The sequence below is a fragment of the Medicago sativa genome, chromosome 3 (assembly GCF_051527215.1).
Source record: "Medicago sativa cultivar Bolivia chromosome 3, Bolivia_mono, whole genome shotgun sequence".
NCBI lineage: Eukaryota > Viridiplantae > Streptophyta > Magnoliopsida > Fabales > Fabaceae > Medicago > Medicago sativa.
In genome coordinates, this window is record NC_140751.1 from 76,823,823 (window position 1) to 76,847,505 (window position 23,683).

Consider the following 23,683-nt stretch of genomic DNA (forward strand, 5'->3'; position numbering starts at 1 on the left):
ACTAATATAACCAACTAGCAACTAATTGTAAATAATTGTCCTAATCAACACTAATAAATCTCTAACTATATCTAATCTAACGGTTTGACCATAAGCAATTACCTGAATTGAACTTTCTCAATATTTTTTTGTTCTCTCGACAAGGTCAAATATCACCCATAAGATTTTTGTGGGGTGGCGTTGGTAATATGTGGAGTCTGGTTAGCAATATCCAAACGAGCTTACTGAATTTGGGCTTTATATATTTTCCAAGAATTCAGGAGAATTTCAGCAAGCCACGTAGCTAAACAAACCGCCTTCAAAGCAAAAATAAAAATAAAATAAAAACCTATTTATTTTCTTCTTCTCAATTCTTGTTCAGCATAATTTCATTTCCACCACAAACAAAAAAGGAAAAGAAAAAAATGCTGAGAATCGCAAAGAAACTCGTGCAAACGGCGTCGTTTCAGACGCCAAATCCAGCGATTAGGATTCTTCCACGATTCTACCACGAGAGGGTGGTGGATCACTACGACAATCCCCGGAATGTTGGATCCTTCGATAAGAATGATCCGATGGTGGGAACTGGTCTTGTTGGTGCACCCGCTTGTGGTGATGTCATGAAGCTTCAAATCAAGGTTGATGAGAATGGGAAAATCGTTGATGCTCGCTTTAAGACTTTTGGTTGTGGTTCTGCTATTGCTTCATCGTCCGTTGGTAGGTCGTTTTTCATGTATTGGTTTGTTATAGGAAATTCAGGATTTTTTTTTTTTAGGGTTTGTTGAATTTCAATTCCCTTTTTATTGAATTTGATTATTACGATTATGTTATCGTTAATTGTGCTATTAATTATGTTTCTAATTTGTTGTTTATCGTTTTGCAGCTACTGAATGGGTAAAAGGAAAGCAAATGGAGGAGGTTTTAACCATTAAGAACACGTAAGTACTGGTCTAAGAATTTTGTACTTTGTTGCAAATTTGTGTCTTTGTCTGGCTGTTGTTTGTGTAGTACAGTATTACTCTGTGATTTATTCGTTAATTATAAGATATTGTTTGCACTTGTGATTGGGTGAAGAATGGTTATGTGCTTGAGGATATTGAATGACATCCATAACAAGCATGGAAACAGTAACAGTTCTGAGTTAATAAGTTTTAGGGAAAATTACACTCACCTCCCCTGAGGTTATTGTAAATGTATCCAACACCCCTTCTATTTTTTTAAATAGCACTAACCTCCCTTGCCTTTGACACTGTCAAACCTCCGTCAAATTAATTTACTGAAACAATTAACACTGTCAAATTATTGTGAATCAGTTCATTGGGTATTGCCTTTGGATTCCATTTTATATGAAAAATTGTTATTGTCAATTCTAATTCCCAATTCCTTTTCGTATTTCCAAATACATGATTTGGGTGCCATCATGTTTAAGCCAGCTAAAATGAACACATTGTATGCTACAACAATCAAACATATTCACTTCCCTGTTCATACAGAAAGAACAAATACCTTGTGGGGATAAATGCTCAATAAAAAGAGGATAATTAAAACACATTCATCTTTTATGCAGCATGTGTATCTGAAACATGAGAATAAGAGGTCTGCGGTTTTTTAGGCCATTATTCTTTGATGAAGGCCGAGAGAATTATGATAATAGAGATTTAAAATAAGGAAAAAAAATTAATAGCTTTCAACAATGGCTGAAATATTGGGTGGTTGAGTAGATACCTTGGGTGAAAATTGTCTTTAACAATAGAAAAGTAGCAGTTCAGTTTTAACAGATCAATTAACGGTATTAACTTAGAAGGGATATGTTTATCTATTTTAAGAGACTTTAGGGGAGGTTATTGTCTATTATAAAACTAGAGGGGATGTTTGTGTCATTTAAAGAGATCTCAAGGGAGGTCACTATAATTTTCCCTAAGTTTTATTATATTTTGGGTCGTGCTAACCGATGCCCCGCAACACTTTTTAAGCATACCAAAAAAGGAAATTGTTAACAAATAAGATCCACCATATTCTTCTGTGCTCTAGGCTTTACATTTCTTCTTGAAATTGATGGTATATGAATTTTGTAGAAGGTGGATTTCTGGCTAGTCAAGTTTAGTTGTAGAGCAAAGATATTTTGTTGGTTTTATGGATGGGGTTTGAAGATATGGGCCCTGTTTGAATAAAGAGTTTATTTTGCAACTTATAGCTTAAGCCATGATCATATAAGCACTTATTATGATTAAACTATTTCTATAACACAAGATAAAATAAAGTCAAGCTGTTTTCATATAATCTGTATGCTGTTTTATAACCTATCATGGATAGCTTATGAAAATAAGCTGAAAACAGCTTATGAACATGTCATAGCTGTTTTCACAAGTTCTCCCAAATAGTGTCACAAGTGTTTAGGTCAATAGATCATCTCAAATAAGTTAATCCAAACAGGCCCTTGGTTTTGTTCTTTTTTGCAATGTCTTCTTCTTGTCTCCTTTTTAATGATGACAAGTTGATGAATGATGAATCTAATAAGCCATCATCTTTTGCTGCTATGTTTTCAACCTTCTGGTTTCTTTTTTTTTTTTTTTTTTCCTTCTTTTCCCTTCCAGGAGGACCTTTTGGTTTATGAATCATGCCCGTCTGTAGGATTTAATCTTACTACTAAATAATTTTATTTTATCTTTGTTAATGCTTCTATGATTGGTAGTTTTGGACTGTTTGTTAGTTTTTGAAGTGACAAAATTACTCTTGTGCAGTGAGATTGCAAAGCATCTTTCACTCCCGCCAGTTAAGCTTCACTGCAGCATGCTTGCTGAGGATGCCATAAAAGCAGCTGTTAAAGATTATGAAGCTAAGCGTGCCTCGGCTACTGCGGCCACGGGAGACAAATCTGCCACTGCATGATTTCTTCCATTGCTGGAATGATGATGAAAAAGTTCGTTAGTATGATTCTCCAATGGTGCTAATGAGTCGATTGCATATCATTAGAACATCTTTATTCAGACTTTTCTTGATTGGAGCTAGGCAGCCATATTGTATTGTCATAACGTCTTATAAATACTTGTATCGGCTTGGAGCTATGCAGCCATATTGTATTTGTCATAGTCTTATAAATACTTGTATCGCGGGATGAAGTTTCTTGTTTGAATGGTTTGTTCGTAGGAATCAAATAATATTTTTGCTAAAATATTGTACACAATACTATCAGAATATGTACATGTAATATTTTCGTCCTTAACGATTTTGTTTGAAACCATATTTTTGTGATAGAACACACGCACACACAACACAATAGATCTTCAATTTTCTGCACAAACCTCTACCATACGGCCCCAAGTTGGACACCACTTGTGTACCATTGGGATACCAATGTTATATAACATTGGCTAATGAAGGTGTATCACATAACACTACACATTTTCTCATTCCTCTTTAGACCTTCCTATGTGGCACATTTTCATTAGGATGCCAATGTTATATAACATTGATATCTCAATGGTACACAAGTCAGGTGTCCCCCAAGTTCTTCTCAAAGGCCTGTAAACCTCTGCTCTTTAGGATTGTCCTCTATTTTTTATTTTCATTTTTGTGGGAACAAAGGGGCATAGCATAGCCCCAGGATCATCCCGTATTCAACTAGCAACAATTGGATGAATCATATCACATAAGAATAATGGCAGGAGAGACCTGAGATCGTATGCTAAATTATACTTAGAAAGTCATGATTTGTTCTCGAGTTCTCGTTGTTTGTAAAGCCTCTTTGGCAGCACTCTTACACAACATATCTGTGTACCTTTAGATAAGGTCTTATAAGTTATAAGTATTATAAGTATATATCTTATAAGTCATAAGTTAAATTAGATACATTATATTTTCTCTCTTAATTATTATGAGATTGTATTAATGTATCATCTGAAGGCAAAGAAGAGGGTGCTGGATATTTTTGTGATTTAGCTTTGAAATCAGATATTATAACCACATTAAAGGCAAAACATTACTTTGGTGTAGCCTTTTTCTTAATTCCCAAAATACCCCTTACTTGATGGTAGTTATTAAAAAAAAAAAAACATTAGCCACTAATAATCTCACACACACACGATGGATGAAGTAATTAAGAGAAAAATAACTAAGTTTCTTTATTTTAGGAGATGAGCGTGGAACAGGGAGAAAATCAAACAGAATAATGGGCAGTTTTTTTTTTTTTTTAAGAAAAGAGAATAACGGCAATTTAAAAACTCATGAATTTTTTTTTGCCTTTTATTTAAAAAACTAATTTATGCATGGATTTTTTTATTATATTTAATTTTTCTTTAATAAATAAAAACGTTCTACTAAAGGTTTTGTAAAAATATCAACTAATTGATTTTCTGTGTTCTGAAACAATGTTACCTTTGATAGGTATAGATTACTATTCATATTCATATCTTTAGATTTTTTTTAAGTAAATATTGGAAAAAGCGGACAGACGGGGGTAGTTTTGGTCGGTTTGTTGTTAGTTTTTGAAGTGACAAAATTAATCTTGTGCAGTGAGATTGCAAAGCATCTTAACCTCCCACCAGTTAAGCTTCACTGCAGCATGCTTGCTGAGGATGCTATAAAAGCAGCTGTTAAAGATTATGAAGCTAAGCGTGCCTCGACTACTGCAGCCACTGGAGACAAATCTGCCACTGCATGATTTCTTCCATTGCCAGAATGATGATGAAAAAATTCATTAGTATGATCCTCCTATGGTGCTAATGAGTCGATTGCATATCATTAGAACATTTTTATTCAGACTTTTGTTGATTGGAGCGGCAGCCATATTGTATTGTCATAAAGACTTATAAATACTTGTATCGCGGGATGAAGTTTCTTGTTTGAATGGTTTGTTTGTAGGAATCAAATAATATTTTTGCTAAAATATTCTACACAATACAATCAAAATATGTACATGTAATAATCTTGTCCTTACACGATTTTGTTTGAAACCATATTTTTGTGATAGAAACCTGGTGTTTTATGAAAAATAGACACTGATGATTCCCCTGATTACAGAGAAAGAAAACACGCACACACAACACAATAGATCTTCAATTTTCTGCACAAACCTCTGCCATACGGCCCCAAGTTCTTCTCAAAGGCCTGTAAACCTCTGACATATGTTGCTCTTTAGGATTGTCCTCTATTTTTTATTTCCATTTTTGTGGGAACAAAGGGGCATAGCATAGCCCCATGATTATCCCCTATTCAACTAGCAACAATTGGATAAATCATGTCACATAAGAATAATGGCAGGAGAGACCTGAGATCGTATGCCAAATTTTACTTAGAAAGCCATTTGTTCTCAAGTTCTCTTAGTTTGGAAAGCATGTGTACCTTTAGATAAGGTCTTTGAAGTTATAAGTTAAAATAGATCTTATAAGTTAAATTAGATACATTGTATTTTCTCTCTTAAGTATTATGAGATTGTATCATCTGAAGACAGAGAAGAGCGATGTTGGATATTTTTGTGATTTAGCTTTGAAATCAGATAAGAATGAATATTATAACCATATGAGCAATAATTTATGGAAAAGATCATACCTGCTCTGGTTTTTTTTTTTTTTGACAGTAACAAAGTTATATTATTTCATTCCTCAAAATATGAGAGATACAATATGGAATATAATCAAAGATATGGTGACTAGCATATAAATTTGATGCTCGTGCTAAATGGTGAGCAACATAATTAGCTTGTCTCCTAACTAAACTTGTCTTAAAGTTTGGATAGTTGGAAAGGAGCATTCTACAATCGCTTACAATTTGGCCGAACTCCGATTGGTTTGTGGATTTATCTAAAATGCCTTCGGTCACTAGTTTGCAATCTAGTTCAATTGACACATTTGACATCCCCATTTCACCAAGCCAAAGAATAGCCTCCTTGAGTCCCCATGCTTCCGCTTCCATTGGAGTAGGTACACCATCAAACCAGGCTGTCTTCGCTTTTACAAAGTGGCATCTATAATCACGAATACACATACCAACACCAAAATAATGATTTTCTTTAAAAAGAGCTGCATCAACATTACATTTTACCTCTCCGACACTTGGTGGCAGCCATGAATCATTTCTGTTTCTGCTGTTCATATGTGGATCAGCAATCCTCCTCCTCACCTCTTGCCATTGCTGCAAGTAGTCCCTGGCTAGCTGAACCGAATAACAGACATCTTTTTCTTTGTCCTCCCAAACTTTTTCGTTTCTTCTCTTCCATATACACCACAACATCATGACAAAATCAAGGACATTGTGTTGCTGCCAGTTCTGAATGATGTCAAAGAAAAAAGATGCAAAATCCACCACGTTGGCCATAAAATGGCTCAAACCATCCCACAGCCCAGCTTTCGCCTTGCCACAACCTACAAAAAGATGCCATTCGTTTTCGTAATGATTTTCGCAAAAAGGGCACGCATATGTACATTGAACTCCTCGCCTTTGAAGCCTATCACGTGCTGGAAAACAGCCCCTAACAATTCTCCACAAAAATATTTTTATTCTTTGCGGAATCTGCAAACTCCAAAGCCCATTCCAATCACCCGGTATGCGATACTCATCATTATCGATTAAAGTTTCCATGGCATAACGATAGGCCGACTTCACCGTATAAGTTCCTTTGTTGGTATACTTCCAAGCTCTTTTATCATCTCCTCCTCTGTACACCACGGGCATGTTTACAATTGCATTTTTATCTTGATCATTCAACATGCTAGTAATCAAGTTTCATCTCCATGTATTTGCCTCATGGTCGATCAGTTCAAAGACCTTCATATTTTCATACCCTTGCTCTGGTTTTTTTGGAAGAGTTTATTTGGTTGTGCAGTGTGCTTCAGGTTAGCCTAGTAAATAATAGTTATATATCTGCTCTGGCAATACAATAGTAGGATGGTAGTACATTACCAGTACCTGGTTTGCATGCAAGACTGCAGAAGTAAATGACGCTAGGTGTACCAGATTATATCACCCTTTTTCAATATACCCAGACCACCGTAGTCCGTAATGGAGCAACATTTGGGTGAAAGTCTTTCACCAACCTGAGGACGTTTGTGCGGGTAAGATAAGAGTTTTTTTTTTTAGAAAAGAAGGGAGATTTTTAAAAAGTAAAAGGGTTATACTGAAAATAAAATAAAAAGTCAAAGGATAAACAACGCCCTTATGTTACTCTTATTTTTATTTTTTTTAAGGATAAATTTATCAAAAAAAAATAGTTCGAACAAAATTAGTTATTAATGGTAGTTTTTTTAGAGGTAATGGTAGTTAATTTTAGAGTTGTCATTAAATAATGATGATATAGATTATTTTAGTGATTAGAAGTACCTAAACACCTACAAAAAAGGGACTAAACCCAAAATGACAATGTTGATTTGCTTGTTTCATAATACGGTGGATTTGCCTATATTACAACCACCGTGATTTTATAAAATGTACATGTATAGTTTCCGGTGACCATCCTTTCTTTTGCGGTTCTTTCATTGAGGATGTAGCGTTGTCTCAAGGCATACTCTAAGTGAGTTTTCTCCGTTATATGTATTATGCATTTATTTATTATTTTTTTATAAACCGAAACAATGTTTTACGCATTCGATTTATATAATCTAAAACATGTCAGGATAAATTGAAAATTTGTGGATTGGGTGTCTAGAACAATTTGTATTATAATCTGAACTAGTAAAAGACGTTTTTTTTTTTGTCAACAACACACTGACAGTTTACGCGGTCCACAACGCAATAAATTTCTATACATTCGTTCATTTTCACTCTGTACGACATAACAATGAACACTTAATCCGGTAGAGATGAAAATTAACTAGCTACAATTTACTACAACGGGAACCCTATCTGTTTAGGATCAATGTTGATGTTACACTCTCTGTTTGGGATAAAATTAACGGTTGTTTCAACTCAACCAAAACGACACAAGAAGAGTGGTCAGTGTTGAATATTGTCGTTCGTCGATCGACTCAGATGAACGCGTTCGGTTCATCCGAATCAAACCCCAAAACGACGATGGCGTGAATACCATGTTCTCTATCTTTGATCAGTATAGTTTGAAAGGAACTAATGGAGTTTGAAGCTACATTGGTGATATATTCAGGCAAGTTTGATTCTCCCTGGGACATATGAAGAAATCAGGGTGTATATGGATGAGCTAAAAGGAAAGGTTTGTTTGGCTGATTCATTATCTTGTTTGTGTTTAATTATTGATAGCTTTGAAAACACTATTGTATTTTCTAGAGTCTAATTGGGTGCAAGTATACACAGTCTCAAATAATAGTATAAAAATATCGAACTCACATGGATTGAGGCGATGTAGCTTCCTGCAACTTTTTCAACTTGTAAACTTGTTTACGTAAAAATGTAATAACTCATTTAAAGTAACAATAATCAAAATAAAGTTGAAAACGGTAAAATATGGGAAAGCAAACAAAAAAAAAACTTAATTGGGATATCTCAAACGACAAGGCATAGTTAAGAACAATGAATAAACTATGACCATATGTTTGCAGAGACATAGATAGTTGCAACTTTATGCAAATTCTTGGAGACCAAGTGGTCGGGAGTTTTCAACAGAACCATCATGATAAACATTTGGCGACAACTCTCTAGAGTCACTTCGTCAGGCTTACCATCCAACATTGTTAAGGTTAGGTCTTGGACAATGGACACTTTCCTTGTACTTGCAATCATTGGTGACTCGTCAAACTTTGTCTGCAAGCTTTGCCAGCGATGGTCCCAAGTTCGTATTATCGTACGACCTATATTGGGAGTCCCACAACAACAGAACTCCATTCTCTTACTTTAGCCCCACGTCTTCTTACAACTTCACAACAAATGTGCAACCTGATCACCAACCAACCACAACAAACATTACTAGTTTCAAATAACTAAATATAAACTAAAACTAAATAAAGTCCTAAAATCCTAAATATACATAAATTAGATGATTTATGTCATGCAATCACTCGAAACATCAATGGATTAAGGGAATAATACAAAGGTAATAATCAACAAGTTCATGGTTATCAATTACTTTAGTGCAATTAGGATTCTTGTTGTATTTTGCTGTTGTGTTGTTTAAATTGTCCGTTGAATTTTTTATTTTATTTTATTTTATTTTATTGTTGAGGTAGAATTTGATTTAATGAGATATATTTTTGGTCTTTTGTGTTTTCATATATTTCATATTTTATAATCCAAAATGGCAAAACACACTTTAAATTATAGAATTTGAACGAGTATAAAATGTGAATTTACAAAGGCACGCAAGAGGAAATGGGGGAGGCAAGAGTGTAAAATATTTTTAATTGATATTTGATTTAATTAAGATAATGAGGGTCAAAGTTAAAGAGAATGTGATACGCTGTAATATATAACCTTCAATGCTACTTTGAATTAGCATCTATGAAATTGTTACAAGCCCATGGAAAAGTATTACATCTTGAGAGTAGATTGGTGCAAGTGATGGATCTAGGAGTTTTGGATAGTGAGGGCACTATATATTTAAAATTTGTACTCCCTTTGTTTCAAAACGAGTGTCGCTTTAGCCAATTGCACACATACTAAGGAATGGAATAAAATACTCAAATGTCATAGCAATTTTACTAAATTATCCTAATCAACTATTGATTTGTTTTTCATTAAAGAAAAAATAATACTTTCGAAGTAGTGTAACATAGTATTAATTGAAGGATACAATTGAAAAGAAAAAGTTATTATTTGCATTGGAAACTGAAAAGTGACATTCATTTTGAAACAATTTTTTTGCTAAAACGACACTCATTTTGAAACGGAGGGAGTAGCATTATATACATGTTAGTATGTTAAAATTATTTTCAAAACCATAAATAACCATCATAATTGTCCTTTACGATTTTTAATATTCTAGAAACATTGAATGATTTTCTCATTTTTAATATCAATAAAAGTATCTCATTTTATATAAATAACTAAACAATCATTTAAGAGTAAATTACACTCCCCTCCCCTCAAAGATGCTTGAATTACACTCCCCTCCCCTCTTATGTTAAAAAATACACTACCTCCCTTGAAAAAAAAATTATAATCCCCTCCCCTATAAGATGCTTGAATTACAACCCACTCCCTTAATAATTAAATATGCACTACATTTTAATCTATTTTAACATAAATATTTTTTTTTATAATATATACTAATTTTAAGCCACCATTTTAAAAAATAAATTCATTTCTTTATAGTTTAAATGTCAACGATAATTAAATTTAACTATTTTACTATTAATTTTATAATTTAGAGTATAAAATTAACTTTTAAATAACCATATTTTATTGTCTTTAGTAATTTTTCACATATTTTAATTTTATTTTGATTTGTTTCATATTTTATAATAGGGTTTAAAACTATATGTTAATGAAATTGTGAAAAAAACTTAGCAAAAAAATATGTATTGAAATTTTGGTTGTATTAAAGTAGACCCGCAATACTATTATTTTTCGAAGTGTGTTAGATTTTTTTTGGTTAGATTATTAGAAATAAAAAAAATATATTGAGGGAGTAAAGTGTAGATTTTAACATAAGAGGGGAGGAGAATGTAATTCATGTTTCTCTTAAGGGAGGGGATTGAATTGTTTTCTAATATATTTCGAATAAGAGGGGAGGGGAGTGTATATTTTAACATAAGAGGGGAGTGTAATTTAAGCATCTTTGAGGGGATGAGAGTGTAATTTACTCATCATTTAACTAGTCATCTCTCATTCGATTTCATATCTGATTCATATTATCAAAAAAGGGTTTGAGATATATATGATGATAGATGTGGACGAAGAGAAAAATGATATGTGATAAGTGTGAGCCATGTGACTAAATTGTCAACTATTGGTATATTATACTAATAAAAAAAGTTTTTTAAAAACTTTGTGTAGGCACAAGCCCATCTAATATGCATCCGTCCTTGATCGGTGCCAATAAACTCTACTTTGATCGTAAAAGTTATGAAGCATTTTTTTCGAGGCTAGAGTTATGGAGCATTTTCTTAAGATGTATCCACATATATCGACCCCAACTATATCGTAGATAAGCCATGCACAATGAGATTCGTCCCTAGAAAGGGCCACAAGTTACTAGAGAACTACATAATATTCTTTGATCACATAGTCACCGGACGAAAAGACATTCGACCCTTATGATGACCACTGTCAGATGTGTCTGTTCGAAGACATATGTTGATACTCCGATTGGATAAAATGCAGCTACAAAATGATTTAACTCATGTCCTCGAGCACGATTAACATTTTCAAATGGAGAATAAGAGAGATAGAATAAAAGTAAAAACTTTGATAAACAACAGTTAAACACCCAACCACCAACCCCAAATGTAGGATAGATGCATAGAGCTGGCGCCAAAAGTAAACAGCAGAAAATTCAGAGTTTACCTCTGACCAAAACTGATCGTTAATCATTCATAATCGAGATCTAGTTGCGCCGTCACCTACAAGCTACAACAACACTCTTCACTCCAAGGTTCCTTCGTTTATCACTCTACCTAGTAAAGTATTCCTGCACGCTTTTGATTTCCTTTTATTGCTGCTTGCGTGCTTCGTATAATAACAATAAAAACAAAAAAAAAAAAAACTCGTCTTTATTCAATAAAATGGACAAATTCCGTTTATTTTACTATTCAATCTTAGCCTTTCGTTTTTCCATAATCCCAATATCCAAATTCCATTCACAATTTGTAAAAACGTTTTTTTTTATTCTTGGTTGTCCCATTTGCTGACCTAGAAAATGCAATAATTTATGATTTATTTTAGTGGAAATGGATAAAAGATTAACGTTGCTGGTTGGTTGGTTGTTTGTTTGAATGTAGGGATTGGACCAGTAAGCAGTAATAACCAAATAAATACAGTTTGGTTGGTGGGGTTATCATATAAGTAAATACAGTATGGCTGATTTCGTTGAAGACGAACAACAACAACAAGTTCTTGGTATTGACGAATCTGAAGGACACAACAACAACAACAACAACACCAACAACATGGCTCCTACAGGCAATCCAATACATAGATCCAGTTCAAGGCCTCAACTTGATGTTAGCAAAGCTGAAATTCAATCTAATGTTGAGGACAAGTATCCCACCATTTTGTTGCCTAATCAATCTGATGATTTGTCTCATCTCGCTCTTGATATTGGAGGTATTTATTATTACTTTTTCTTACTATTCATGTTTTCTTCTTATTATTGCTCTTGTAATGTAATGGTCTCTTTTGGTGTTTTGTTTTTTCTTTTGTTAAATTGCTTGTCTTTCTTACCGTTATGTATTTTGTCATTTTGTTGTGTTTTTCTTTCCTTTTTTAGGTGGGGGTTAGAGTTAGCATTTTGGGTTAGTAAAATATGTGAAATGTAAACCAGGGGATTGAGCTTCGGTGGTTAATGAGCACCCCCTACTCGAGTTTGATTCCCAATGGGAACAATTATTGACCAGACTTTACTTACCTCCCAGATCACTATGGCTCCTTTCCCCTAGAAATATAATATGTGAAATGTATAAAACAACCGCCATCTTTTAACCAACTTTACTATTAATGTATCAGTCTGATGATTTGTCTCACCTCGCACCTGTCATGTTGTCTTTTGCTGTTTTGTTTTTCTTTTGTTAAGATGTTTGTCTTTGTTACTTCTTTGTTACTATGCATCACGAAACCCGCAAATGATTACGTACTGTTGTTTTAAAAGATTGGTCAAGCCGGAAAACACGGGAGGGTCGAGATGGATTTGTTTTAACCAACTTTCCTTTTTCAGCGTAAGAGATTCTTTGTTCTCTTTTCTTGTTTTTTGTCATTCTCTTACGGCTTAGTCGTGTCCCTTATTTTTGACATCTTTTATGGAGTTTGAGCACTCTCTAACAATACTAATAGCAATTTGACCTTTTATTTTTTTTGGATTTTCACGGTTATTCATATTCAGCGACTTGTCATTGGTCTATTGTATCAAAATTTAATTTTTAAGAGAGCAAGGAACTTGTAGAGTCTGAAATGTGCCTGAAACTTGATTTGTTTCTTCATATGGGCAGGATCTCTGATAAAGTTGGTGTACTTTTCAAGACACGAAGGCCAATCAGACGATGATAAAAGGAAGAAAACATTGAAGGAGCGATTAGGGCTTTCTAATGGTAACAGGAGAAGCTTTCCTATTCTTGGTGGAAGGCTTCACTTTGTCAAATTTGAAACGGGAAAGATCAACGAATGCTTAGATTTCATTCATTCAAAGCAGCTTCACCGTGGTGGGATATAGTCTGCTATTATACATTCAAATATCATTTTAATTTTGTTAGTTCTATGTGTTCATTCAACTACATTCAACATTGCTATAAAAATTTAGCACATTAGCACAACATGGTGAATTTATGATTATGGAATTTTTCTCTTGCTTATAGGGTTGGAGTCACGTTACTCAGATACTGAGGCTGATCGAAATGCCATAATTAAGGTAACTTTGAGTCTGTCTGCTTTTTTGGCTTGTGCAGATACTATGCTCTACTGTATTTTTCTGTTTGGATTATATTGTTTCTTCAAATCATCAATTATAATTTATATGAAATTGCAAGCGTAAAGCCGTAAGCTTTTGCTACTTATCACGTGTGTGAGTAGTTATTGTAAAAATTATATCTGATTTGCTCTGCCCTCTCGTTATTAAAAACCAATGTCGATGATTTTTCCGTTCATTTCATTTGTTATTTGTATTATCGTATCTAATTGTAACTTTATCTGTTTTAGAATGCTGTCAAAATGGATAAATTATTACACATTTTCCACTTGTCTTCTGCTTTGATGCTATGAGGTACTAGACTAATGCATTCATTTTGTGATGAAGGCTACTGGAGGTGGAGCATACAAGTTTACCGACCTTTTCAAAGAAAGACTTGGTGTTAGTCTTGACAAAGAAGATGAAATGAATTGTCTTGTGGCAGGAGCAAATTTCTTGCTTAAGGTGGACGCCTGTTATTAATTATCATTTTCGCCTACATTTTGTTTAAGTCAGCTTGATAGGGAGGATGTATTGTTTCTTTGAATAGGTACAATACACCTTACTTATTGAGATGAGTAATCAGTGATAAATAATTAAAAAAAGAAAAAACAGTTGTTCCTCTGACCTTGCTTCTTTTTGAGTCATATTATTTTTTTTTCCCTTGTAAGGTAAAGAGCATTTGTTTGGATAAACTTGACTACCTTATGTTAACACTTTGGTTCAAGCAATAAGCTTAAAATTTAAATATGTAGGAATTTTTTTTTTACAGCTATAGCTGAATATTGCTGATTACTGTATTTTCCTTCTTAGCTTTTCATGTTTGGGGCTACTAGCCAAGATCTTATTGAAAACTACATCGGTCCTTTACTATTATCATAAAACAAGCTGTCATTTAGTTTGGAATTTGGGATCAATCTGTGCTATGCTACTAATTCATTTTTTTAACTGACCTGTCTTCTATAGTTTTCTTCTTCTCTTGACATCTCTGATCAGAAGTTCTAACACTTCTTAGTAGGCAATTCGCCATGAAGCTTTCACACACATGGAGGGCCAGAAAGAGTTTGTTCAAATTGACCAAAATGATTTGTTCCCTTATCTTCTAGTTAATGTTGGTTCCGGTGTTAGTATGATCAAGGTGCATTTTTCTTGGATCCTAACTTCATTACACTTTTGATCTCTTTGGACAATGTATGACAAAAGCTAACAGGTTATGATGCTTTCTTTTTATTTGTCATAGGTTGATGGGGATGGGAAGTTTGAGAGGGTTAGTGGGACAAATGTTGGTGGTGGTACTTATTGGGGACTGGGAAGACTGTTAACAAAGTGCAAGAGGTCATTTTCATGAGACTTCTTATCATTTTGATCTATTGCTATGTTTAAACTATTGACAAGGTGTTCTGTTGAAATGATTTCCAGCTTTGATGAGTTGCTTGAGCTGAGCCAGAAAGGAGATAATAGAGCTATCGACATGCTTGTTGGGGACATTTATGGTGGTTTGGATTATTCTAAGGTAAATTTTGCAGTTGATCTTATTATTATATATAAATGTCCATCATATAGAGAAGGGAAAAAAAAATTCCAAATTAATATGGAGTAGATGAATATGAAGCTATTGATATTTTTTTATCAATCAACATGGCTGAGTATTATCTGGTCTTAAATAATTCTAGATTGGCCTATCAGCTTCCACTATTGCTTCAAGTTTTGGAAAAACTATATCAGAAAAAAAGGAACTTGAAGACTATAGACCTGAAGACATATCACTCTCTCTTCTACGGATGATTTCATACAACATCGGTCAGGTGAGTTGGCAAATATAATTTTATCCATTTAGTTCATAAATATAAGCAGCCAAAACTGTTATTCTGCCTCATCTAATCTATTATTTAAAATCTCAATGTCAAGTTTTGTAAATTAGACATGTAAAAAAACAAAGTTCTTTGTATTTAGTTTATTTATTGAATATAAATCCAAGTACATGTGTTAAAAGGAATTCACTTTAGCAAATCCAATGTTCTATTCCATTACCTGCCGTTCTTTCAACAAATACCTGACAATCCTGTGTTCTTTTCATCTCTCTGTAGATAGCTTACTTAAATGCATTGCGATTTAAGTTGAAGAGAATATTTTTTGGAGGATTTTTTATCAGGGGTCATGCTTATACCATGGACACTCTTTCATTTGCTGTTCAATACTGGTACATAAAATGCCTAAGGGCTTGCTGTAACTAGATATTTTTTTTTTCACCTAAATTAAAATACTACATTGACTTGCAACTTATATAATTTTTTGTTTAGGTCCAATGGAGAAGCCCAGGCGATGTTTTTGCGACATGAAGGATTTCTGGGAGCTTTAGGCGCATTTATGAGTTACGAAAAGCATGGTTTAGATGACCTCATGGTGCATCAGTTAGTTGAAAGGTTTCCGATGGGTGCTCCATATACTGGTGGCAAGATACATGGCCCACCACTTGGCGATTTGAATGAGAAGGCAAGTGATAGTAATTCAAAATATCTAATTTGTGCCGATTACCTGCTCAAGATAATTGGATGTTCTTGTTCTTTAGTTGGTGTGTTCAATTCAGCTTAGTTTTTCAACAAAAAGCTAATCCTAACAACCATAATTCTGAGGTCAATTTAATAAGAGTGTTTTTTTAGTGGGCATCAATTCCTTTACCATCCCATTTTCTCCCTCAGTGGTTTTTCTTGAGGTTGAAATATTTAAATAATTAAACTAACTCCAATAATAAGATTCTCTGGAATAAACTTTCAATGTTATCATATGGAATCATATCCAATTGAGTTGGAATAATTGCAAACCAACTTGTGTATCTACTAAAGACAAACAGTCTAGAATATAGTAAAGTTCCTTTTGGCATGAAATTATAAATTGAAATGAAATACAAATTGTTATACTTCAGAAAAGCATGTGTCCTGTGATATGAATTGTTTAAAATAAAAGAATAATCAAATTGTAAATATTGACACACCTATAATTAGAATTCATAGAAGAAGAGTGGGCGATAGTTACGTTGTACTTGACAAGAAGTACACTTCTGTAACAAATGAGCTGATAAAGCTATTTGTCTGAATTCTTGATAGATTGATTTTATCATTTCTTGTAAATTCTTTTAGATGTTTTAACTCTGATGGGCCATAGAGTTACATGTATAGTTTGTTTTCTCCTTAAATTCAGAAGTTGCTCAATCTGTTAGAAATTTGATGTGATTTGGAGGTTCCAATGCAGATTTCGTGGATGGAAAAGTTTTTACAAAAAGGAACAGAAATTACTGCACCTGTGCCGATGACTCCTGTTGCTGGAACTACTGGACTTGGGGGTTTTGAAGTCCCTCTGTCAAAAGGAAGTGCTCTGCGATCTGATGCGAGTGCTCTAAATGTTGGTGTTCTCCATCTAGTACCAACTTTGGAAGTGTTTCCGTTGTTGGCAGACCCAAAATTGTAAGGATGGTTGTGGAATGTGCTGGCTCCTCTTAGATTGAAATTTCCTATCTATTGGGCTGCCCTTGAGTTGATATATTCGGGTCATTTATAAGATGGCAATAGAGAACTATATATATGTGTGTGTTTGCATAAATACATGCATGTGTGCGCTCATACACACATATAGTAGTTTATTGCACGAACAGATCTTGACCGTTAGATTGTTTCACACTAATTTGTAATCATGGCCATCCATGTTCGGTCCAGTGGTCAAGATTTGATCCACTCTTATCACTCGATATGCCGCTTCATATCTATTAACAATGGTTTGTGTGCCTTTTCATCAATGAAAGTGTGCTACTTCTTTAAAGCATCAGCTTTATAAGGCAATCCTTTGTTATCACTTTTTCGTTTTTCTGTTTTTGAAAACTAATACTGAATTGCATCTCTCAGGTATGAGCCCAATACAATCGATCTTGCAGATCCCAGTGAATTAGAGTAAGCAAATTTTTGTTGATTATTTTTCATTTAAGGCTTCATAGTTTGTAGTATTTATGCTGTAGCTAACACAGTTTGCATCTGACGTAGATACTGGCTCACTATTTTGTCAGAGCACTTACCAGATCTTGTGGACAAGGTAGTAAACAATTGTTGTCTTGAAAGTTGAAACCCCTATCTTCATGCTTGTGTCTCTTTTATGCCACACGGCAAAATTGGAAATATAAAAGAAACTAAAACTCTCAAGATAAGCCCTTGTATTACAAAAGTGATAATAATATATAGTGTTAATGAGGCTATAATCATTTTTCACTTATGTCAAGAAATATTTTATATTAAAAAATACAATAAAGTACAACAGGATTCATTCCTTAAAGAAACCTAGAAGTTCAAACATGGTAAACTTGAAAACCATATCAGCTAGGTATGGCTTGACAGTTTGTCTACACGTCCATCATTAAAATCCCTTTGTAGAGCCTGAAAAATATTACGTGACCACTAGAGGCCAAAAATATCACTTTTCCCGATAAGAGACTGCACAAGAAATTTACTTTATAGACATGATTTTCCTTTCTAAGAATGCACCAAATGACTGTTTAGATTCCAAATTTGAAGTGCTTTTCTCTCATTAATAGTCTTAAACCTCTGGACATACATAATGTATTGGCTTATTGGATGACTCAAATTTTTTCACCAAAAGTACCTAAGAGCCTTTACCATACAGGTGGGTTGTGTAAATATAATGGCAACTAGTCTCATAGTCAGGTAGAACTGTAGAAGTTCAATATAAACACTTGGAGAAAAGGATTTTATGTGATCTGTAAACCAAAGGGCTATTGAATGATTTGCGTTTTATTGCTGTAAAATATTACTATTTATACTTTAGCTTTTGTTAATTTATTGTTCAGTTGTACTGCATTGTCCCTCCTATAAAAGGAAGTAGCGTGTGACGCACATTATCAAGTTCTTATGAAGTTTACGATTGTGAATTATGCAGGCTGTTGCCAGTGAAGGTGGAACTGATGATGCCAAAAGAAGGGGTGATGCTTTTGCTCGTGCGTTTTCTGCCCACTTGTCAAGGTAATAATGACATAAAATTCCTGCTTTGATAGCTTAGTATAATTATTGAAGCATGGGTATCACTCTAGTTATCTAGATGGAAACTTGTGCAACAACAAATGGAGAATTTTTATCTGTTATCTTTGATCAACTGGTTTAGTTTCAAATTAAAGATTTATAGTGCGTTTCATGGTTTTTGAGAAGCTCATGTCGACACAAAGATGTGTGTGAGAAGCAATTCGAGTTGCCAAACACCATGATCCTATTTTTTGTGGATACGATATACAAGCGAGCAAAAACCTAATTTGTTCGTTTTTGTGACAACTTGGGAATTATATCTGCTCTCCAAAGTCAACCAAATTTCTAGCATAAAAAAGATTTAAGGATGTCTTCCACTCTTCCTCTTTCACAGTTTTACTGGCTGGATCATGAATCCCACAGGATAAAAATATAAATTGCTCAGATGGAGCTAGAAATTTTGTGTGAACATCCAGAAATAAGTATTCCAGCTCCAAATTGGGTTGATTATGAAGTATAGTTGATCAAAATTCAACTCGTACCTCTTGTGAAATGCATGTTGTTGCATATATATTGAAACGTATAGTTCAGAGTTTCAATTGTTTTGGATAAGTTTTGTCGTATTATTGACATTGTCGTATTTATAATGTTTAATAAGTTTTCAAAAATCATGGATTTTATTTTAAGCTCTTTCCATTAATGCACTTGCACATCAAATGAATAGGTTGATGGAGGAGCCTTCTGCATACGGCAAGTTAGGCTTGGCCAATCTATTGGAAATGAGGGAAGAGTGCTTGAGGGAATTCCAGTTTGTTGATGCCTATAGAAGTATAAAGCAGAGGTAATTATGCCTTTTCTATTTAAATCTGTACACAAATTGATTTTTGATATTTTTCACATATATTCTCTTGACATTTTTATTTGTATGATTTGTATGTGGATAATAGGGAAAATGAGGCATCACTCGCTGTTTTACCTGACTTGTTTGTAGAACTTGATAGTATGGATGAGGTATGCCTTATTAATACTACAATCCTCTCAATTTTCCCTATAGGGGGGAGTCAATATTCATTTTTCCATGTGTAATATTGGGTGCGTTTGTTTCAACTAAAAAAAAAAATAGATTTTGAGTTAAAAGAATCTAGAGATTTTCAAAAAAAATCTAAAGCTATTTCTGTTTGTTTACTATCATAAAAATCATTTTTTTAAGATTTGGAGCTCTTACACTTGAGTTCCTTATGTTTAGAAAGAAATAGATTTTGGAAAAGCTACTTGAAATAGCTTTTCATTTTGAGGCTAAAAATTATTTTTTTAACAAAATGGATTTTTTAAAAATCTAAAACAAACACTACAAAAATAAAAAAGTGATTTTTTTAGATCAAAAAATAGATTTTTTTTTTTTTTTCAAAAAAATCCAAAACAAACGGACCCATTATCACTTGTTTATACTATACTCTTAAGCCGCTCTAGCTTCTAATAAATCTTGTTGCTGCCAGTAATATGAGACTCTTTGGTTGCAGGAAACGAGACTGCTTACTCTAATTGAAGGTGTTCTCGCTGCAAACATTTTTGACTGGGGATCCCGTGCATGTGTTGATCTCTATCATAAAGGAACAATTATTGAAATTTACAGAATGAGTCGCAATAAAATGCGCAGACCTTGGCGGGTAGGTGGAATTAAGCTCATACGAGTTTAATCATTTTTTTGCATTTATCCATCATAGTTGATAGTTGAATACCAACATAATTTTTTTTTTTTTTTTTTTTTTTTTTTTATCTAGGTTGATGATTTTGATCTCTTCAAAGAGAGAATGTTAGGGACCGGGGACAAGAAGAAGCCCCCTCATAGAAGAGCTTTACTGTTTGTTGATAATTCAGGTGCTGACATTGTTCTAGGGATGCTTCCTCTGGCTAGGGAGCTCCTCCGTCGTGGAACTGAAGTGAGTTCATTTTCTAGTTTCTATATTTTGGAAAATTTAAAATTTCTATATAAGATTTTGTGTTTGATCTTAAGCATTCTCCTTTCTGAGATTTGAGCTTCATTTGAATTTAAATTTAGTAATTTTAATGAATGGATTGGCTACATTCTAGTTAAACTGGTTTGTAAATCTCCAAAGTCAAATATGGCTGCATGCTCAAATTCCCTCTCTTTGGCGCAGTTTTTTTTCATTCATCAAGTAATATTATGATCGATTGGTAGAGCATAGACATTATGATGTAGCTTTATAATCTGTGCATGCATGTATTGCTTTAGCTAGCCTGTGTTATACTTCAGTTAAATAAAGTCCAGCTAGTTTGTTGTTACAGTAAAATACAGTTATCAACTGTGTTAGCTTGTTAAGCTTGCATAGTCAGGTTACAAATACCTGCAATTACACACTGCACTGCATAATACTTTACAAATAGCCTGTCTTTCTCAAATTCCTCTCTGCACGAATTTCTACCATTGATATTTGCGGGTTCTTTGGCTGCTATACAGTCACTTTGGTCAATGTTTATACATTTTTATACCAAGATAACAATGGATGCAGGTTGTTCTCGTTGCAAACTCGCTTCCTGCTTTGAATGATGTGACTGCAATGGAGCTTCCTGATATTGTAGCTGAGGCTGCCAAGGTTTGTCTATTTTTTTGAACTCTAATCGGTCTCTATTTTTTTTTTCATGTTTAGGGAGACTGTTCATAAATTCAATTGAATGTATTTGTCATGTTCAGTTACTTCTCTTTGTTATCCCCTCCCCGTCTCCCCCCCTTTGCTTTTGATGGAAAAAGCTTCACTAGCTAAAGTCATAATGATTAATGAAGAATCCCCTTGGATTTAAAGTTTATTCACATTTTGTAGATACATATTCAGAATTTAAAATTTATTCACATATTCAGAATATTGAAGAAATTTGTTTTTATTGATTAAAAATCTCTATTGCACCCAGATATTTGAGAGACTTGGTAATTTTTCAATATATGAACTCCTCTGCCAAAACTCAGGATGATCCTCAATAATCTTCCTTTACTCAGCCTATCATCTCTCACTTTCTAAATGTCTCCCTAATAAGGTTGCTGTTCCAGCTTTCTAAATATATGACCTGTCTCACATTATGCCCAACACATTTGTGTTCTGAAAACCTCAATTTACTGATGCGCTGATTTTAATGGAAGCTAACACCTTCACTATCTCATATTCTTGTTTTCAGATAACATTCCTTCTTCACTCCATGTAAACTATCCTTTCATTTTGTCAATTCTTCAATCTAATAACATGGCTGCATTGATTTATGAAAGGGGATGTGATATTTATATTTTCTTGTCTCGTAGACCTTCCTTTACCATTAAAATAAAATGGCATAGCATTCAATGTGAATTAAAAAATAATGATTAGAGGTCATTTGTACAATGTCAAGTATCTACAAAAAGAGAGTCGTTAGAAGTTCTCATTATCATTAATCTTATTTTTATTTTTTTTACAATAATCATTGACCTTATGTTAAATGTCTTTTTGTTGATGTTATTATGACCATATAATATAATCCTTCAGTGGAACTAATCTTTTTGTTTATAGCATTGTGACATTCTAAGGCGAGCTGCTGAAGCTGGAGGCTTGCTTGTCGATGCAATGATTAATACAGATAGCTCAAAAGAAAATTCATCTTCGGTCCCCTTGATGGTTGTTGAGAATGGGTGCGGTAGTCCATGTATAGACTTAAGACAGGTCAGCTCGGAATTGGCTGCTGCTGCAAAAGACGCCGATTTGGTAGGAGGATCATTCTTATTTTTGGTTGACAAAACCACTTTGTATTTAAGAATATCAAGGATAATCATATTCTAATTGAGTTTGTGCTATTTGCAGATAATTTTGGAAGGGATGGGTAGATCTCTGCATACTAACCTCTATGCTCAGTTTAAGTGTGATGCTTTGAAGGTAACACATCCTTTGGTTAATGGCTTATGACATTTGAAGAATTTAATTTGGCTTTTTTTATTCTTCAGTTTTGGTGACTTAGCTATTGCTTCTCCAAAACTCTATTGTTCTCTTTTGTTATGATGATTATCTTGTGTTGACGGTTCCATTACTTCTAGAGATGCTACATGATTTTATGAATCAATCAAGATTCTTCTCATGGTTTCTCTCTCTCATCATTCATCCATACCTAAAGTTGTCATATGTTTTCTACCCTTTGATCAATATTTCGTCCAATCATATTTTCAAGACTTCTTGTTTTTGTATATGCTGCATGCAATCACATCACAACAGTTGTCTTTCTTTCGAAAATCCAAAACTATGGTTTATGCATATGGTTTGACCTGAAGCGTTTTGGGAACTAAACCAAACACACTTAGCATTTGTAGGGTTGAGTGGTGGACAACCACCACCATGATTTTTAAAAGCTCCAATGTGTAGTTTCTGGTCTATTGTGATTTTCCATCATGGTTTTGGTGTTATCGAAACACACTTCTTGCATTCTAATAGTTTGACCATTCTTCTTTTTCATTTTATATTTATCTTTTCTCAACACTTTTTGTAGCTTGCGATGGTGAAAAATCAGAGATTGGCTGAAAAGTTGATTAAAGGAAACATATATGACTGTATTTGCAAATACCAGCCTGCTAGTTGAAAGCTTCCATGAACAAACTGATTGTGTAATTTTTAGATTCTAGGTGAAGGAACACCTTCAAATTTAACCTTATAGTTGCCTTTTGTTTTTGTACAGTTGCAAGTTTTTTTGGTATAGAGATTTTCAACTAGATGCCCTAATGGAACTTGTGGGGAGATAACAGCTCCTTTTGATTGTCATATTTTCTATAAATATTTATTAGATACTTGAAACAATTGTTCTTTTTTATATATGTGAAATCACTTAACACTGGGGGATTTCAAAAGGTTGTTTAGTTATAACAGAGCTTTGAGCTGTTGCAAATTAAAAAGAAAAAGTTACAACAGCATTTGATGAAGGGAAGAAGGCTAAGTTGCACCAACATATACACTCCACCATAAATTGACACGGGATTCTTTCTAGCTAGACACCGCAAAGTTTCAGCAAGAAAGAGAATGCATACAGTAAATAAAATATTAGAAAGACAATGAAATAAAATACTTTAAAAAATACTTTATTTACAGGCACTTTCTATACTAGAGAGGATCCGAGCCACCACAAATTGATCCAAGCCACCACAAATTGAGGTTTTGTAGCAATTTGT

The 23,683-nt window shown here is 33.8% G+C and overlaps 2 protein-coding genes across 4 annotated transcripts; both read left to right on the plus strand.

The window, feature by feature from the left end:
- Positions 1 to 359: 359 nt before the first annotated feature.
- LOC146940363 (uncharacterized) lies at positions 360 to 3,202 on the plus strand. The gene is made up of 3 exons (XM_085754068.1): positions 360 to 696; positions 863 to 917; positions 2,721 to 3,202. Exons 1-3 carry the CDS (start codon positions 405 to 407, stop codon positions 2,866 to 2,868), a joined length of 495 nt encoding a protein of 164 aa, XP_085610194.1. The 5' UTR covers positions 360 to 404; the 3' UTR covers positions 2,869 to 3,202.
- An 8,100-nt stretch (positions 3,203 to 11,302) lies between these two features.
- Positions 11,303 to 23,365, plus strand: PANK2 (pantothenate kinase 2). 3 transcript variants are annotated; one of them, XM_085754071.1, is made up of 23 exons: positions 11,303 to 11,503; positions 11,820 to 12,144; positions 13,023 to 13,232; positions 13,386 to 13,438; positions 13,823 to 13,939; positions 14,493 to 14,612; positions 14,715 to 14,809; positions 14,894 to 14,987; positions 15,148 to 15,279; positions 15,562 to 15,674; positions 15,775 to 15,967; positions 16,724 to 16,935; positions 17,371 to 17,415; positions 17,506 to 17,554; positions 18,413 to 18,495; positions 19,217 to 19,333; positions 19,440 to 19,503; positions 20,013 to 20,159; positions 20,274 to 20,432; positions 21,024 to 21,107; positions 22,047 to 22,238; positions 22,335 to 22,406; positions 23,011 to 23,365. In XM_085754071.1, exons 2-23 carry the CDS (start codon positions 11,895 to 11,897, stop codon positions 23,098 to 23,100), a joined length of 2,691 nt encoding a protein of 896 aa, XP_085610197.1. In that variant the 5' UTR covers positions 11,303 to 11,503; positions 11,820 to 11,894; the 3' UTR covers positions 23,101 to 23,365. The 3 variants fall into 3 exon arrangements, with proteins under 3 accessions (XP_085610197.1, XP_085610196.1, XP_085610195.1); XM_085754070.1 differs by having other exon boundaries at positions 11,303 to 11,498; XM_085754069.1 differs by having other exon boundaries at positions 11,303 to 11,473.
- Positions 23,366 to 23,683: the final 318 nt, after the last annotated feature.

Excerpts from the sequence above, each read along its gene's own strand:
- PANK2 (XM_085754071.1), top strand. The coding sequence starts at position 11,895 with ATGGCTGATTTCGTTGAAGACGAACAACAACAACAAGTTCTTGGTATT. Across the intron at positions 13,439-13,822 it reads ATCGAAATGCCATAATTAAG|GCTACTGGAGGTGGAGCATA; the intron begins GTAACTTTGAGT and ends TTTGTGATGAAG. Across the intron at positions 19,334-19,439 it reads TATAGAAGTATAAAGCAGAG|GGAAAATGAGGCATCACTCG; the intron begins GTAATTATGCCT and ends TGTGGATAATAG.
- LOC146940363 (XM_085754068.1), top strand. The coding sequence starts at position 405 with ATGCTGAGAATCGCAAAGAAACTCGTGCAAACGGCGTCGTTTCAGACG. Across the intron at positions 697-862 it reads TATTGCTTCATCGTCCGTTG|CTACTGAATGGGTAAAAGGA; the intron begins GTAGGTCGTTTT and ends ATCGTTTTGCAG. Across the intron at positions 918-2,720 it reads GTTTTAACCATTAAGAACAC|TGAGATTGCAAAGCATCTTT; the intron begins GTAAGTACTGGT and ends ACTCTTGTGCAG.